The 19,565-nt window shown below is 41.2% G+C and overlaps 1 protein-coding gene across 4 annotated transcripts in view; it reads right to left on the bottom strand.

Annotated features, from left to right (window-relative positions):
* Positions 1–18,773, bottom strand: part of dnm1a (dynamin 1a) — a 61,794-nt gene extending 43,021 nt beyond the window's left edge. For 3 of the 4 annotated variants that reach the window (XM_030064605.1, XM_030064604.1, XM_030064606.1), the window contains exons 1-8: positions 18,348–18,772; positions 6,079–6,152; positions 3,416–3,565; positions 2,518–2,721; positions 2,124–2,222; positions 714–874; positions 314–456; positions 40–175 (exon numbers count right to left, since the gene is read on the bottom strand). In XM_030064605.1, coding sequence (XP_029920465.1) covers positions 40–175; positions 314–456; positions 714–874; positions 2,124–2,222; positions 2,518–2,721; positions 3,416–3,565; positions 6,079–6,152; positions 18,348–18,508 — 1,128 coding nt within the window. In that variant the 5' untranslated portion in view covers positions 18,509–18,772. Of the gene's footprint in view, positions 1–39; positions 176–313; positions 457–713; positions 875–2,123; positions 2,223–2,517; positions 2,722–3,415; positions 3,566–6,078; positions 6,153–18,347 lie in introns of all 4 variants that reach the window. The other variant, XM_030064607.1, reaches the window with a different exon arrangement.
* Between the last annotated feature and the right edge of the window lie 792 nt (positions 18,774–19,565).

Here is a 19,565-nt window from a genome sequence, read left to right as displayed (position 1 = left end):
CAGAACAACATCCGGCACCATAACGAACAGAATACACACCTTCACCAGTTCGAAGGGGAAGCGTTCATGGAAGATGCGGTTGATCCTCGCACCTCCTGACAGCTCGGCTGTGTCAATCTGATCTCCAGAGCCCTCAATACGCTTCTCAAAGTCCACAGAGAACTGCTGCACCATCCTGCAGAGACAAAGAGACACAGAGAGCTGAAAAAATGTACAGCGGATGAATAACAGCAAAGGAGCCCTCAGTCCATCTATCTATCTATCTATCTATCTATCTATCTATCTATCTATCTATCTATCTATCTGCACTCACTGTAGCAGGGCCTTGGTCTTGCGAGACGGGTCGTCAGGTCTGAAGTTCTTGTACTCCTCCACCTCCTTCTCTATGGAAAGGAGCTGACTCTGCAGCTTTGCCCGCAACCCCGGCAGGGTGTCCCGGATGTGGTTGGTCAGTTGCTGCATGGGTCAAAGGTCAGATTACAAGGAGTTAAACCACTGAGGGAAAAAAACGGGAGCGTGGGAAAGGTTGAGATTGGTAAAAGTTAAAAAAAGAAATGATGTAGGTGGAAAATACAGGAAGCTGGCACACCCAGACACAGACACACCCAAGTACAAACACATAAACAGGCATGAGCACATGGGCAAAATTTCAGCTTGTCTGTTTCGGCCTCTCTGTTTTTTTCCATCTCTCTCACACACACACACACACACACCTGATTGAGAACTTTCTGGAGGTAGGGAGTGCCCATACGGTCGGCCAGGTGTCGATATGATGGATGGGAGAGGAAGAACTTCCTCTCTGCACCCATAGCAGCGTTGATGTCCTTCTTGCCGTCGATGTCCTTCTGGCTCCTGTTCACGACACCAATGTAACCTGGACATGGACACACAAGAGGCTCCATGGGCATTTACAGTAGAGTAAGAAATACTGTGAGCCTCGCTGACAGCTAGATCCAACATTTTTCATTGCTTCCTGGAATCTGAGAGAAGTAGACAAAACAGCCTGGAGCAGTTCCAGTGCTTGTGGTGTGATTGGCAAGTTGATTGGAAGAGAGCACAGTTATGTATTAGGCTTGACTGGGAATGTGCTTTACAACACATAATAGTTCATTTCAACACATAATAGTTAAAGTGGATTTGAACGGACGCCCCCAGAATGAACGGGGGTCCCTCCCTCTCTTCCTCACAAACCCAGCCTGGTGTAGATAGGGTTTAGTAGAACACAGGCAAATTTTTACAGGAAAAGACATGGGGTTGAATACAGAAACAATGGAGAGAAAGGAAGAAAGAAAGAGAGTAAGACAGAAAAGTACAGAGAGGAACAAAATGGGCAAAATTCAAGTAACGCAGGGTGTTTATGCTCGTGTGTATGAGAAAGAGAGAAAGACAGAGTAATGAGGAGAAGAACAAAAAAGGGAGGGAGGGAGAGAGGGAGAGAGAGAGAGAGAGAGAGAGAACCAAGCATGATCAGGTCACCCAGATCCCATTTCACCTCCAGTTAAGTTTCCTCATGCATCACTCTTTTAAAGGCTGTTTCATGCTCTGTAACAATTGGGACTGTGAGCCAGCAGCCTTGTAAATGTAAATACCCAAATGTAAATAGCTTCAGAGAGAGGGAGAGAGAGAGAGAGAGAGAGAGAGAGAGAGAGAGAGAGAGAGAGAGAGAGAGAAGAGAGGGGAGAAAAATGAAGAAAAAACAAAGGACATGGAAAATATTCAAAAGCACATGCCTCAGTCCTAACCAAGTGCAAGTGGAAAAGCACCACATCAGCACATTTCAGAAAAGGGCAGCCCACAAGATAGATGTTATTGCAAAGAAAATCACTCCTTTTCCAAGACGGTGTTATTTTCCCCCTTGCCTCCTCCCCACTTCTGCTATCCAACTCTTCCTGTCAGCTCTTCCTGACTTTCTCTCTCTCTCTCTCTGTCTCTGTTTTATTACACCCACCTCCCCCACCCTCCCACCTCCCCCTTTTCTCTGTCTCTGGCTTTTAATGTTTATACCACTGACGGGGCAGCTTTGAGTACAACTGCCTTATTACCACAAGAGGGAAACAGTGGGTCAGGCAGAAGGTGTGTTTGTGTGTTTGTGTGTGTGTGCAAGAGAGAGCGTATGTACTCACCCCTCCTCAGTGGAAGCAGCTTATTCTCCAGGATCTCCTTAGCATCTGTCCCTTCATCCATCAGGTCCAGCTTGGTGATCACACCAATGGTCCTGAGACCTACACACACACACACATGCACACACACATACACACACACACACACACCAGAATGGTAATCCTATCTTCATATCATAATATCATAAAAACATACAATTTAAAAGGACTGCTAAGGACTGCAGTCAAAAAGCCTCACATCCAAGTTGTACTTTAACTGCATCCACTGCACTTTTCTGCGGCATTCTGTCAGATCATACAAATGGATTATGTGAAAATGTCTGTGTGTGTGTGTGTGTGTGTGTGTGTGTGTGTGTGTGTGTATGTGCGTGTGCTTGTGTGTGAATATGGCACTCACCTTGTGGGTCAACTTCTTTGGCAATCTTTAGCGCGTCGGAGTTGGCCAAGTCGGAGTTGGCAGGGGAGACGGCCAGCAGCAGGCAGTTGTCCTTGGTGACAAACTGTAACAGCATGTCCCTGATCTGGAACTCAATGTCGGCCGGTTGGTCGCCCACTGGCACCTTGGTCATTCCCGGTAAGTCCACCAGGGTCAGGTTCAGCACTGGGAGGGAGAGAGGGAAATGACACAGAGAGGGGAGGCAGCTAATATATAGGGTTTTCTCAAAAGGAAATGCCTTTATGATTATCAGTGTTATATTCTCAAGTCCCGAGTGAGGTGGGCTGGTTTGTATATAATTCACCATCGAGACCCAATCAGAACTCCCAAACTGAGTCAAACAAAAGCAAAAAGCAGGTCACTGGGCTGGTGTTTGCAATGATGACAGGATTTTTCCAGCATTAGAGATTTTAAATCAAAAATGAAGAACTGGAGGCTATATTACTAGAATGCTACTGTGTTTAATTAGTTGCTTTTTTATGCTTTTAATGTGAGTATTTTTCTGTAAGAAACTGTTGTTTTTTGTATTTATACTACTAAGTATCTTGGCGTGCTCTTCCTTAAAAAACAGATTCTTAATAGATATAGATATATACACATGTAAAATACAGGACATAAAACATTCTACATTTAGAAATAAGCACTGCCTTATACATAGTGAGAGACTACTGCACAACATCATGCAAGTATTTCTACCCAAACTATTTGCTATGAAGAAATGCTTTATTTCCTATTTTACACAGTGCATCATCTTATAATGGACAGCTTTTCAGGAATTTCTCAATTTGGCATCAATAAAGTACCTCTATTAAGCTATTTGTCTAATAAAGACATGGTGCCCCCTGTGCTGCAGCCTCACCATGAGGAGAATAGACCCGCAGGTTGATGGGCACAGGCGAGATGCCTTTGTTGGCTCCAGTGACACGGTCGGTCTCTGCTTCAATCTCCTGCCGAACCTCATCGAACTCTGTGAACTTTTTCCCCTTACAGTGGAGGAACTCGGCATATTCTGGAAGAGACAGAAAGAGGATATGGATTACTGAAGAGAAGAGAAGAGAAGAGAAGAGAAGAGAAGAGAAGAGAAGAGAAGAGAAGAGAAGAGAAGAGAAGAGCAGCCTAAGGAGTATGGCAGAGAAGATTACTCGCTGGCACCAGCGATAGGACTTGTGCTGATGGAAATGTTAGTAGAAGAAAAGGAGAGCTTGCTTAGGGATAAATATTAAATCCCCTCTCTCTCCTTTTCACATTAACTCACATCCAAGGGTTCCCATGCTCTTTTGGAGAACAAATTCAAGGACTTTTTCATTTTTTTCAGCTTTCAAACTTGATGAAATTCAAAGACCCAAAACTGACATGTTCTGAAGTAGGACATCACAGTGGTTAAATTTAGACACCATAGAGGCAACTGTGGATCTAGAGGGTGGCAGGGGATGCCGTCCCATCTGCCATCCTGGTTTTGGGAAATCTACTTTTTTAAGTTGTTGCTTGTCAGCAAATTACAGTACCAATACTCTGATGTCCAAGCTCAAGTGAACGCAGCATGATGTGTGGAAACCTGTGGACAAATTCAAGAGTGTTGAGACTATGAGGTGCTTTTTTTCCCCTCTGTCTCACAGCAGCAAATGGCCTGGTTGGGCTTTCTCTCTATGTAGGCTTTGCATAAACAAATACATTGTATCTTTAGAATGGAACTCAGAACACACATGAACTGATACATTGTATATACAATGTATCAGAAACATTGTATATACAATGTATCAGTTCATGCAGAGCCTATAGAGAGAAAGCCCAGCCAACATCAGGGGCAGTGCTGAGCACCTGCTAAACAGAGTAGAATATATAACAGTCAGGAAGAATAAATCCTACAAAATAATCATTACATTTGACTGCTCATATTTGCAAGTAAGTGGACTATTTCTGTAAATGACTGATTTGTAATAGATCTAATATTAAGAAGAAATAGCTTTGCAGTACATATAGTGTTTATTACAGGTTTAGATTAGTAGGTAGCATTTGTTGCAAATAATCTTGTGGACATTTCTGCTTCATTTGATAGTTTCAGTAGAGAGAGAGAGTGAAGGCAAGAGAGAGGTGGGAATGACATGCAGCAAAGAACTGGCTTCCAACCCAGGCCGCTGTGGTTAGGAGTTAGCCATGATAAATGGTACGCACTCTACTGGGTGAGCCACCAGGGCACCTTGATTAGTAGTAACATCATGTAAATGATACAAATTAAAAGGATTTTTGGGAAACGCTTGGGAAACACAGTGCAATGAGTGACTCATCGCACTGGTCTCGCTGTAGAGAGTATCTCTGAGGAGTCTGTCTCTTTCATTGAGGGGATTTCTTGAGAGGGGCTGCAGTTAATTTTTATTATTTCACCTCCAATCGATGTAAATTAAACTAATTTATATTAAGGTTGCCTGATCTACCCACCATGCCACCTCTTTGCCACCCCCATGTAGACATTTCTATAGATCCACCACCATATAGAGGTCAATTTTTTTTACTCATGATTGTTAAGACAACCAGATGAAATCATTTGTTTCAGACTTCAGGATGGGCTTTGTCAATCCACAGACCTGGCTGCTATAAATACTGTATAAAAATGAGGTACTTTGAGTGCCACCCATTCATTTTCCAAAAATCTATAGGGCATTGAATAATTTTTCTCAAATCCATAAACTTTCACAGATTTTCAAGTCCCATAGGAAGGGATCCAATCACATTATCTCAGTGGTAACCAGTACTAGTACTACCAGTAAAAAAAATAAAATAAAATAAAATCAAGATTGTACCATATTACTCCAACTCATTAATATGCCATGAAAACTTTGAATAAATACAGTTATCAAAAAAGACAAGAAAAAGGTTGTTCAGTCGTTACGGTTCAGTAAAGGTCTACAAAAACAACCTTTTCACTGTTTTCTGAGATGCTCTGAAAAAGGATTCGTAAGCCCGGTAATTAGAGCTGAGCTAATCAAATGTGACAAAGCTGAACGCCTTAAGATAATCCAGCAGCCATGAGAACATATTAAAATTAAATGAAGGCAAATTAATTTCTGAGTCATACCATGGTTAAACTGGTGAGAGAGCGAGAGAGAGAGAGAGGAAGAGAGAGCTTGGTAGACAGCGTCAACCTAATGAAGTGTAACCATGACAACGTGAGACCGCTGTCATCACCAAGTCTCTTGAGATGTCAATTTCTAAACTCTCTCCTTCAAGGGAGGGTCAAAGGATAATATTTCAGCAGATAAGGCTATCATGTATGATGTTAGTATTTTTTATAATAGTCCACAAGCAGAGAAGTTAGTAATTGAGTAAAATTTTAAAGATTAAAAAAATAAATGAATAAATAACAACCTTGGAAAACTGGAAGGCAACACAAGAAGAAGTGAGGGAGAAAGTTTTCCCTGTGGGAGTGGAGGGGATGTGAGGTGAACAGGAATGATTCTCCTCTGGGTGTGAAAGAGGAGACGGGTTTATCTCTTAAGCCGAGCTGGGGCTGGGGTGCATTATTACCTGTGGGACAATTGATGAGCTGCAGCACCAAAGGGCGACGGGTGACAATGCCAGAGCCACGGGGAAGGAAATCCCTGCAACACAAGAAACAGACGGTGAGAGCTGCACCATGAAAACAGACGTTCATAAACTCTGAATTTCAAAAACTCACAAATCAAAACGGGGTGTGCGCTCGATACAGATTGTAGATGAATTTCCCCCTGGGATCAAAACTCACCCCATCTCATGTGATAATGTCTGGAATGTTGCGGTTTGTTTTAAGGGCCACCTCGAGGGTTTTTCAAATATTTAGAAAAGCTCAAAATGTGCTGGGTCCAATTCAGTGCCGCATATGAAACAGATAAAAGAAATTAGGAATTTTAATTCAATTCATGCCATTAACCTTGTGGTGAATCATCTACCAACAAGGGGATAAAGCCTGTGAGTCAGTGATTATGACTCAGCGTCCTAAAGCTGGGGGGAAGCTTTCAATATCATTCCCTCGGGGAGAACATGCACAAAGGGGTCTCTGTGAAGAAGAAGGAAATAGGATTTTGTGTGTGTGTGTGTGTGTGTGTGTGTGTATGTGTGTATGCAATGCTGAATCACATCAATCCTCACACATCTGTTGTCGGTGAGATCCCATGAGGTTAAGTATTGATTTGAACACTTGCGCGGTGTTTCTTCAAGGCACATGTACGTGGAAATAGTCAGCAAAGAAGAAAATGCATGTCAAACAATCCTAAAGGTTTTCTGGGGTAATCACAAGTCTTGATACCCTTGCAAAATTAATTACTAATTATTACCAGGATTTGTGGTAATACTACTAATTATTCTTACTATTATTACTACTATTATTTTTATGCATTTCACCCAGGGGTCCAGCCAATTAGTTTCCTCTGTTGCTCCCTTGGGCAAAAATGAAGTCATACAGAGATAGAGAGAGAGAGAGAGTGAATGAAGTTAACTAAACAAATTGTAATTAACTCACTACTCAATTTAATCACAGCGAGACACACAGTAGAGTTGTAGTTACAAGACCAGCAAGGCCAACTCATCATATAGTCACTACACTTACCTGCTCACACTAAAACTAAAACTGTTCAACATACGTATCTGATGGTTTCTTGGCTGTCTCAGGAAATATTAGAATTGTTTTTTTCTTCCCAAAAAAGATGAGCTCTGTCACAAAGAGTGAACAATTGCATCTGTTGTGCCTTTGGAAACCATGCATCAGACTTAAAATGCTTAAGACTGACTGTGTACAATGAGGTTTTCTTGTTTCACAAGGCAATAACAATCTGACGTTCACATAACTTTGCAAAGTTTAAGACAGAACAAGGGAATAAAACGGTGAGGTAAAAAGAAACCTGGACTGGAGTCGACTACCTGACGTGATAAGCCCATTTTATCAAGTGTCGAGTGATGCTTTCTACCTGATGATGTGAACAAAGAGAGAACAGAGGGAACAGAGTGGAGCACAGCATCACTTGTACCTAAAGGTCTCTCTCTCTCTCTGTTTACGTCACCAGGTGGGGATGAACAGTCAGCCTGAGGCCTTGCCTGCCTGTGATTGCTCCAGTGGACAAATCACCAGAGAACACGGTGTTATTGCAGCACTGTGTTCGGTTCAATCGCACAGGCCAGCAAAAGCACAAACTATGAGGAAAAAGCTACAAGCTTCAGCCACAGTTTTCATCTGTAGCTCAGCAACATGATTTCTCTCACAAGTATCTGTACTAAACTGCTGGTCTTTAAAATGAATGTCAATATTGTAGCAGTTACAATGATAAATGCAATGCTTTTTCATTTGTGGTGACTACTTTGCAAAAGGAAAGTCTTTTTGTCCCTTGAACTATTAGTTGTTGACAGACTCTGCTAACAGATTCTCTCTGTCTTAAAATGTCTAAGGACAGTTTATTAGCTTGGCCTGCTTTTGGCTGAGTTACTCATTCTTTACATATGAATAAATTATAACTCATATCATTGCGAATACTGTTTATTTATATATGCAAACACAATGCATTAATACTATTAATGCTCTTTGCAGCATTGTCATTCAAACTGAAAGCAAAGTTACAACTGAAGCTTTCAAATCGATGATCTCAGTAAATATGTTTAATGTTTTTCATTTTCATTTTCTAAAGACTGTATGTGAGTTTGTACAACTAACAGGCTGAAAGTTGTATTTTGAGTTTCTTCCTTCTAGACAAAAGAAGCTCCTTGAACAGAAAATTTCTGCAAGAAGAGGGGCAGTATTCCCTAGTTTAGCATCTGAGGCACTGCACCCTCAGAAAATAATACGTCCTAAGATCAATGATGATTCCATAAAAACGTCAATAAAACAACAAGGTATGAAATAGATTATACCAAAAGGTCCTTCAGTTTCAAACACAGAGCAATAATATCTCAGATAAATCTTCTATATGTGATGAGAGATTTTTCTAAGACAGTAAGGAGTCAGCTGACATGAATAAGAAATAGATGAGGCCAATGTTTGATCCTGAGGCAAAGCCTGGAGCATTTTGGATGAGCTTGTATTCAGATCCACCAATCAGAAGACACATTAGCAGGAGAGTTAACTACTTACCAGCTGGTTTTGTTCAAGCTAGAGCCATATGAACAAAACCTGTACGGATTACTGCCTAATTTTGAACATTACATTGTTCAGTCAATACAATCAAACGCAAAGTCACAATTGGGGTTAAATCTAAGCGTTAAAGACATATTTTAAACATGGATCTATGATATGTTTTAGCACATTTCCAAGAATTAGATTTGCACTGGTGCATGCTGGGTCTGGCCAGTGCTATAACATCACGCCCTCTCCGTGGGATATTGCTTCAGAGACACTTTGCGTCCCTGAGCCTTGTTGAAACCTGCAGTTTTACCTCAGTTTTAAATAATTGTTGCTGCCTCATCCCTATTGTGTCACTGCCAAACACACACTGCTGCCACAGGCAAATGCAGCTTCATGTATAAGGCATGTCACATCAACAATGTAGGCCTGACTCCAGTCTCACTCCTGATATAGTCAAACTTTGATCAAGTCAATATGAAGTTTCTACTTAACAACTTCTGATTAACCTTTAATGCTGACGGGCCAAAAGGGAGTGTGGTGATAGATGCGGCTTATCACATAAAGGTGCATAACACCACCAAAATTCAAAAAAATCCAGCTAAATCCACCACATAGAACTGCTTAATGTTTTAATCTTAAAAAATCTTAAATTAAACAAACATAGAGGCAAAAGAAAATCAAGACTCAGGCTAGCGTGTTTTTAACCTCTGCTATGCATTAGCTACTAACTAACTAACTACACTAACTCATGTAGGTAGTTAACTAATTGCATTTACTCATATGACTGCAACTGAACAGCTTTTTGTGTATTTTTAAGTCAGTAATTTTACTTTTACTTAAACTCATTTTTGCTTGAGTTTTGTACTCAGAACAAATGATCAATGACAGCTTGTTCAACCTTTCACAATAAAAGCTCAGTCTGCAGAGATGTTGTTGGTTTTACTTTTTGTCATTTCCAAATTTTACAATAAAAGGTGCACTTTGAGGGCAAAAATTTGGAATAATGGGTAATAATGTTTTTAAACACGGACACAAACATATTTAAACATATTTTCTCTGTTTTACTTGTTTTACTGTAATGAAAGCAGCATTATAATCTAAAGGTTAGTGCAGCTCTAGTGGCTTCCTGTGATAAATTTCATTAGTTCCTACATGACTTATATGTGATGAGCAAGCTTGGTCTACCCGTGCATCTGCGCAACCAAATTAATTTGGTCTTGTTGTCATGGTGATGACAACATCGACCTATTAAAAAGACATTATTGCTCACATTTGCACTTGATGTTACACAAGCTGGAGTTATTTTAAATGTTGAGTTGATTTTTTTTTTTTTTTTTTGCTTCACCCTCTCCACCTGCCTTTTCCCCTGTCTTTCTGTTTACTCACCTGTCTGCCTATATGTCTGTCCATTTACCTGTCTGCCTGCAGGTGTGCTGTCATTGTTGGTGATGGGGGATGGGCACAAGAGGAAACACTCTCCACAAAGCCCAGGCACTGCACCCCTCTGCTAACTTTAATATATTAGAGTGATACGTCCAGTCAGTGGGACTCACACTATCCTATCAACACCCCTGCTGTCTGTCTGTGCATCTGCGTGTCTCTCAGTCTGAGTCGGGCTGTCGCTCTAACATCCTGTCCCACCCAGCAGGGCATTTTAGAGAAGGCAGATGGCCTTAACTGCAGGTCCACCTCCCCCAAACTGGCACCATAAGGGAAGAGAAATCAGGCTTTCACACACAGACATACACGCTAATATAAATACATACTCGATAATGCTGAAACTACTTCCTGCCTGCATGAAGAAGCCCTACAGCCAAGAAGATGATGGGCTATTCTTGTAACAGGGTGAGTGAGAGAGAGACAGACAGAAAGTACATTGATCTGCTGATTACACTGACGCACATCACAGGGCCCAGCCTTCACCTCGGGAGGTCACACACTCATCATGAATCAGTGTTGCAATGCAGCACCTGAGACCCAGATCACGGATTTCATTCATTTTGATGTGTGAGCTTTATATATTCTCAGTGTCATGCAAACATCTTGTATCTCCAAACATGTCAACCATGGAAGATTTTATTTACTGGCACAAATAAAGCACATATTTCACAAGGAACTGCAAACATGCCTGAAAATTACTAAGCTTATGGAGTTTTTTCTTTTTTTTTCTTTTTTTTTTTTCTTTTTTTCTTTCTTTTTTTTTTTTTTTTTTTTACATTGACTTAATTTCATATTACAGTGCCAAATGCATCTCCGGTTGGCTTATCAGTACCCATGAAACATAATTTATGAAATATCTCTGTGTGTGCTTTATTTAATCTGTTTGCTGACTAAAGTTATGATTTGCTGTTTAATTCTCACTTCCAAAAACCCCAAACATTACCACAGCACACAATCTGGTTTGCAAGGCTGACAGTCTGACAATAGTCTGTGTGTCCCTTCATTAAGAAAATGGGAAATTAATTAAGAATCATACATCATTCGGACTCCAGAGGAGAAAATATGACTAATACAGAAATAGCATGTAAACATGGAAACACATTATGTATCTGACAGCACACACAGCTGACATTAATGAGTACCAATAAAAATTCTGGATACATTTTATCTTTAAAACTCTCTCAACAACTCTCTTAACATTGAAAACTGCTCCTCTGTGTGCCCATGTGTAGAGAATGAAAATGCTACTCATAGATTTTTCTGACTTCCTGCATTGAAAAAATGTTCATGGATTAATACTGAAAATGTCTCAGAATAATTCCTAATGGTTTTGGGGTTATTTTTTAAACAAATGAATTAATAGTACATGATTTTTTTTCCAGGCAATCCATTATTATGAAGCTGTCTTACGCACTGCCTTTTCCTTACACACAATGACACAAATCCATAAATTTTTAAACATTATTTACATCAGTCAGAGATGTTGTAATAATTCTCATAATCCTGTATTTAAAAAGTTTTTGCAGCTGCACTGTTGGTCTGGTCATGTACAGTGTTTCACGTCACCTCAGACTCACTGAGGCTGAGCCTAATCTAATCCCTCTCTAATGCATGCAGCAGTAACCACTCCAACATGATGAGCTGACCGGCACAAGGAGGTAATTTTATTTCCCAGCAGCGCCCGACTCTGGCAAGGATGAGATTGCTTTTTGGTTATGAATAGTGCGCACACACACACACAGATTACTGTCAGCCATTGTGGTGAAGGGAGCCAATGAAATGGCTGGTTGCTGGCTGGTAGCAGACATCAAGATTAGACCAAAGCCAATGGGAAAATTTATTGTTGGCGAGCTGTGGCCCAAACAGAGATTAGTGGTAATCCTCTGTTGCAGTATCAGAACAACTGCTCTCTCTCTCTTTCTCACTCTCTCTCTCTCCCTCCCTCTCTCTCTCACTCTCACTGCTCTCTCCCTCTTACTGTTTTCCTGAGTTTCTTTCACTGAGCGACACGTAAACACAACAATAAAGTGTTTATAGATCCGTGGTTTCTATCCTTTTTGGTATTGCTTACATCACTGCTTTAAGCCTGGCTGATTTCATTCACAGGGCTTAGATCGATTCAGTCAGTTATGGTAAACAGAAAAGCCCTCGGAAACCTAAACTAGATCTCCAAGCATCTGAGAAGAAATATTCAACCAAATAAAAGTTGAAACAAAGATTGAACCACATATGGGGTATTTGTGAGGTGTGTACTACAACACAATTACAATCGATTAGATACCACATTGGATCAATTATCCTGTTACATCTTATATAAATGTCTATATGTAGTCATTGCACAAGCACGTAGAAATGTGACAGATTTCATTCGCTGTTAATGTACTATTTATGACTACAGTGTCAGTACTACCATCTCCTTGCAAAGCACAACATCCTGTATAAGGCATTAAAGGGTTGTGTGTGTTTCTGCTTCACCCCATTAGGCTTAAGCTACACAGTGTGAGGGCTTTAACACAGACTTATACCGTCGCTCTGTCTTTCATACAAGCCGAGCTGCTGCTAACCATCAGAATGCCTTCAGCGTTGCACCATGTTATGTAACACACAAACTCAGCAATATTATAATCATAATCTCTGCGGGGTTTGAGAGAGAGATGGAAACTGGGAAAGAGAAGCGTGGTAAGAGCTGTAATCTAATGTTCCTGGATAGTGTCAGCGCAAGCAAGTTTCGCTAACAACAAAGTGAGTCTTCTGGCTCAGGCACACACCATGTGGTTCCAACATCTTGGGCTCAGCTTCAACCCAGGACATTTGTCGCATGCCAGTTTCCTCTTTCTTTCTCATTTTTCCCTGTTGCATTCAATTATTAAATAAAACTCCAATCCCAAGACATTATTCTCTCTCTAAAAAAAAGTCCACAATGAAAAAAGTGCATCCTGCTAAAACATTGCAGCAGGACAAACCACAAAGTTGAAATACTTTTGAAAGATATCTAAACAATTCTTTTTTTAGTTTTATAACCCACTATAGTGTAAAGAAACTCAAGTATACTTTTATCTGAAATGAAGTTGTGAATATTATACACGAAAGACAGTTATTGTGGAGGAGCAGCCATCAAAATCTGACTTGTTTGCTGAGTGTTAGATCTACAAAGTGAGGTGGTCATCGGGGCACTGCCTCAGTTGTGTGCTGCCTTGTGTGTTTTAAAGAACTGTCCATGGTCCTGAATTCAGTCTAAAAAAAAAAAAAAAATGCAGTGTCTTAAATCTTTTGAGGACATGTGCAATCCCTTAGCATTATCCTCACTAACTGTATACTGTAGTGCACATTAAATGAAAATTATCAATATGCTACATGACAAATTTAGCTTATTCGAATGTTACTAAAACCCAAACTCTCCTCTAGCATTGTTTTATGTATGAATAGTTTATAAACAGTATGATATTCTGATATTTTCAGAATAATTTCAAATTTAATCAGCCTATATATTAATAGCCTATATATCAGCAAGCCTACGTACTACACAAATTCATACAAGAAGAATTAAAACTTATGCTGCGTGTTTCTTCTACAGTACAAATCATAACAGGAAACCCTACTTTAACATGTATATGATTAAAGATGAGCACAAACCCAGTAGTGAATTTCAGTGGCCTTTACTGAGACATCATCTGACTGCACACTGCACCACCGCAGTGTGTCAGCTGTATCTCCCATCTTCCCCTGGCTGCCACGTCTGCACAGACAAATCTTTTATATTACAGGCCGAACAGGATGACAGAGGATCTTATAATGAACTGTCCTGCCACCAAATGATGATAAACGGTGGCTGTTACCGCTCTGCTCTCAACAATTTACTCCCCTCTCCTCCTGGTAGATTTCAATTAGACGCATCTTGCACTTTTCCGGTGAACACTTCTCCCCCTCAAAACACCACAGACAGGTGTGAACATGGACTGGAAGAATGGAGTAAAAAGTGTGAGAAAAAAAAGGATGACAAGAATGAAAATATGACCCCATGACATGTTATTAAATTTATAACTAGGTATTACTTCTATATCTGAAATAACGCCGGATTACTTCCGGTTAATTTTTAACTGGTAAAATGAATAGTGTTGCATTTGCTCTGGATCAGCCTCCTCTCCTCCATCTCAGCCGCTATGTACTGATGTGTCTCCCTCAGTTGACACTGCCTGGGTTTGGCACTGGAGACTAGTAAAGCCCCCCTGCCTGGGGAGGGCCTGCTGGGGGCGTGCTAATTAAACACATGGGACACGCAGAACGAGACACTGACAGACAGTAAGAAAGAGAGAGGCCGTGACAAAGAGGGGGTGGTGCTCGGACTCAGATTTATGAAATGCCTCATCTTCTCCGCTGTCATCAGGCAATAAACAACCAGGAACCTCAGCTGCAAATCATGGCCCAGCGGGATGAAACTGAGGGACGCAGGGCTAACACAGATTGACATGTGACGTGCATGATATAGTGCTCCGAGCAGTAGAGAGGGGGTAGAGACAGAGAGAGAGACAGAAGCAAGGATGGCAAGGCTAGTTTGAACTGTGGTGAAAATAAAAGGTGAAAACAGGAGGCTTTGTGCAAGTGACAGATGAAAAAATGCAAGGAGAGGGTGTGAAAGTGTGAGGCAAAAAAAGTGAAGGGCAGACGACTCAATTTTAACAATTACTGTAACAGCCTGGCTTGGACCAAGAGACTGGTTGTCCTTGTTTCTGCGTCAGAAACCAAATCCACTTGTCACAGGGCACACTATGGAGGGCAACCAGTTTTAGATAGACAGATATAAAGTCTTTTCTAAAAGCTCTGTATTTAGCCCTCAGGTGCCAGATCTTCCCTAAAATTGACTTCAGGTTGGACAGTGCCTATGTAGAAACATGACACACTGATGAATGATGCTGATTTGATGGTCATTACATCATAAAGTGGATTTTTGCATCTTCCTCCTACTCATTATCCACCTGTGCTAACTTGTTCACCTCCATTTCACTATCAAACAGCCAAAATGCCTAATGACGTCGTTCATGGAATTTGGTGTAGGTATAATAACCTGTCCATTAGCTATATCTTGGCAATAACTGTCTGTGCAGTGGAACCACACACTTCCATAACACAGAGAGAGAACAAATACTGGGCCACAGCTGTTACTGGCAACATAAAACCTGTATGAACAGAAAGACAGACATATCACTACATCAGTTTATCACTCTGTGGTTGTATTTCTCACTTGTTCCCATCAGTCCTATCAGCATGTTATAAAATTATAGTTGCTATCAAATGATCACCACTGTGTGTGGATAGTGTCTGCACCCCTCTCTATCTCTGCCTCTTTATCTCGAGGCATTAATCTTTCTTCCACAGTCAGTGATTTCATCACTGGGTGAGAGGAGGAGGAGTGGCCTGTACCGGGGTCATGTGACCTGACAAGGAAACCCCTCTGCTTTGGGAAGGAGCCTCCAGTTCGTCCGTCTGTTCCCTCATCCATAACAGAGAGAACAGCAGCTACTAAATGTCATGATGAGTCAATGTGTATGTTGTTTGTTTCTATTAAAAGCGAAATGTTTGCAAAAGCAAGAAGCGTAATGACGGCCAAACATGAACAGGAAGTTAAATGAGTCTGTGAGAGGGAGTGAATAGCGTCAATGTGCATGGCTGTATGCAAAGAATGGGGGAGGGGAGGGAAGGGACACAGCTGAGTAGGAGCGTTGTGACATGTAGACACACAGAGTATTGTATATGTGTGTGTCGGTTTGGGCAGATAATGCAAACACAATGAAGCACAATGACCAACTGGGAGGGAAGGGCAGGACTAGAAGGACGGGATGACCTGAGTGATGTCATTACAGCTGGGCAGGGAAAGAACACACACACTCACACACACACACACACACACACACACACACACTGTATGCAGAATACCAGTCTGTAACCAGTTGTAAGATAACAAAGACTGCTGCCCTTGTTGACGTGATGAACACAGATGTAAACATAAACAATGCTGTGATTTTTTTTTTTCTTCAGGTCCGGTGAGCTTCATTGTAATACTTTGCAGTAATGTTTCACAACTGTATTTCTTATGTTTATCCTATTCTCAAACTAACCCTTACCCTGATCCCCAAACAATAGAAAGGCCTCTTTACCTTACATAGCTCCTGTCATAATAATATGTCATATAAATCATCAGTCCCTTGGGAAAATTAACAATCTAATTGCCCTTCGACCCGGACGCTCTCTATGGCTACTTCCAACCAACTAAATGTTTCCCTCTGAACAACCGCAATAAGATTGTTCTGGGCGGTCTAATTACTTAATAACTCTTGTGGTTTCTGCCAGCACTATCTGAGATGTTACAGCAGGAGCTGAAAACGGCTGGTAAAAGGGAGCTGCTGTGCTTACACGTACATCTAATTATTCATGTATGTGCGTTTACATATCTCCAGTTGTTCTGTATTAATGGGCTGAATAAAAAAAAAAGACAGTAAAAGGCATGGCTACAAATTATTCAAGATGTTTTGTTCTTATTTTTTGCTTTTTGCCATTCAGGTTTTGAGTGGTGTGTGCTTACATTTTAAGTGCTTTTCTAGTTAAATGGCTCTTATATATATATATATATATATATATATATATATATATATATTTTTTTTTTTTTTTTTTTTTTTTTTTTTTTTTACAAAGCAATATGCCTTCTAGCAATAGTATTACATTTAAATTACAGGCCCGTGAACAGTGCCGCTGAGGCAGTTACAGGAGCATGCCAGACCTACTACCTGTTAAGAAGGGGATTAGCACTGTGACCATGTGGTAGTGACCTGTCTGTCTCCTCACTGCTGAACAAATGTAGGAGATAGGTGGCACTGTGCAAAAATAAAAACAATGCCAGATGTGTTCACAGCTAATTAGGTCTTCCGGAGGAAGGTGAATCAATTAAAGAGGCTAGTGCTGCATGATTTTAAATCAGCTGCTGCTGCTGTGATCCCTGTCCCTCCAGCAGGATAAATTGAGGGTCAGTGTCACCGTTGACAGAATACTGGAGTATTCAGGCTGGGCTCAGTAGGAGTTGTGATTTGGCACAGGCTCAGGGCGATGCATGCAGTCTGACCTTGCAGGAAATACTGCTGAATCACACACTGTGTACCAAGTGGCAGCAGCATGGTTAAAAAAGAAGTAGGGCATCTGAGGGCTTGAAAAAGTCGATGGCGTGACATCCCAAAACTGTACCATGGTGGAAGAAGGTTTACAAAATGTCACAGTAGGGCTGGCAGTCAGTCGGCTAGTGACACCTCTCTGCCTGCATGCAGTAAGCTTCACCTATAAGCACTGACAGATGGATGCTGAGCCAGCTGGAGGGGCTCAAAGCTCAGGTCTGTCTCTCTCTCTCTCTCTCTCTCTCTCTCTCTCTCTCTCTCTCTCTCTCTCTCTCTCCACAAGGTCATACTGCAGCATAGCAGCTTGGTTCCCCAGGCTTTGTTTTGCAAACTACGTTTTCTATGTGGGACTCCATTAAACTAAAAGATTGTGTTTTCCAGTTTGAGGCCTATCCACACAAGGCAACACTTATGTTGTTCAGTCTATGAGCAACAAAATGGTAGCCTCTCCAGAGACACAATAACACATGCAGTAAATCTAGCTGGAAGTGCATCCCCTGTGTTTACAGGAAGTTTGTGTACAATATGCCCATGAGTTTTAATGGATCGCCACTGATTTATAGCATTTTATGATAATATAATACATCATTTTATGATATAAACACAGATAACTTCGTCTAACCTCTGCACTTAGTATCAAGAAGTTTAGAAACTTGAATGCAAGTTATTTTGAAAACGCCTTCCACATTAACAGAGAAGGTGAAATTCATTGAAATACATGGTGATGTTGTTGCTGCCAGTTTATACCCTGCACCAGCCATGATTTAGCCTATAGGATAAGGGCTATAACTGAATACATAACACGTCTATTTGTAGTTCAGCCAACGCACCATGTAGCAATTAGCTGGTCAATTTCACTGGGGCAGAAGGGATTTATGTAACAAATTAATCTCCTTTGCGCTGTCATGTCCAAGGGAGAGGTTAGGAAGATAAAAGGACAACAATTGGTGAAAGGTGCAGTACTTTAAGACATTCAATCACACCCTGACATTCTCAATAACTCGCAGGTAAAGCCTGCAGAGGGCCTGAGGGGGATGGGTATGTGTGGAAATAAAGCCACTGCGGCCGTCGCATGCACTGGCGCACCAACACACAGGATAAACCGCACTTACTTGCCGACGAAGTTCTCCAGCACCGAGCTCTTCCCGGCACTCTGCCCGCCGACCACGGCGATCTGCGGCAGGTCCAGGTTCGCATTTTGACCGATGGACGCGAAGGCATCCTGCATGCGGTTCACCAGAGGAATCAAATCCTCCATCCCCCGGTTTCCCATCTTGGCAGCTAGTTAATAGGTATGTCCTGGTCAGAGCCGAGTAAAATATGAGGGAAGGCTTGTTTTTAAATCGCCCCCCTCCTCACCCTCACGATCAGAGGGCGCTGAAACGCACGGGCTTCGTATGCAGTTCACTTTTCGGTTTTCTCCCTCATTGATTGCGCCTCCTCGGTGTCAGATCACCTCTGCTGCAGGACCGTCTTCCCTCCTCTGGACTGCCGTGTCCACTGCTCTCCACCAGGCACCACAGGGGATGAGGATGAGCTGTCTTTTTCTCAGGAGAAATCCCTGCAGTTCCTCATAAGCACCGCTCGGTGGCAGTAGACTCTCTTGACTGCCAAATTATGCTCCGTATGAGATTCAAAATCCCTAAAGCTTGATCTTGTAAGAATATATTTAAAAATCTAAAAGCTATAAATCTGGAAATGACTGTTTTTCAAGTAAACTGTTTCCTCTTCTTATCTTTCTGTCCTACCTCAGTGTCATCAGTTTGACTGATCTGTCCATGGTGCTGAATCTGTTAACTGTGGCAGTACACACTCCAGGAAGACAGGGGGCGCTCAAAAAGTGTATCTATATCTATATATCTAGATCTATATCTATAGATATATATAGGCAGATAGATAGATATAGATAGATGCACACATACACACGTATATACATACATATACATACATGCGTGTGTGTGTGTGTGTGTGTGTGTGTGTGTGTGTGTGTCTCACTCGGTTACAAAAACAAACAAACAAACAAACAAACAAAAAAAAACAAGGATGCATGCATAAAACGGTATCTATCATCTATCAGCTTATCTATCAGTTCCACTTCTTTAGAGAAGGATAAGATAGAAAAAAATCCCCCTTTTCTCCGCAAGATTATATTGACTGTATAATAATAATATGAAATTCATTCATGAAAATGTCAATGAAAAATTAATGATACGCTTTTGTTTCTTCTCGGTTTCTGCTGATTGCTTGCTGCCGCAAAGAGAGAAAAAGAAATCGCCGATCAGAGAGAATACGGGGAAGAAAGAGATATCACTTAACTCAGCTTCCGTCTG

This window comes from Myripristis murdjan, chromosome 12 (genome assembly GCF_902150065.1).
Source record: "Myripristis murdjan chromosome 12, fMyrMur1.1, whole genome shotgun sequence".
Classification (NCBI taxonomy): Eukaryota; Metazoa; Chordata; class Actinopteri; order Holocentriformes; family Holocentridae; genus Myripristis; species Myripristis murdjan.
This window is presented reverse-complemented; position numbering and strand designations above follow the sequence as displayed.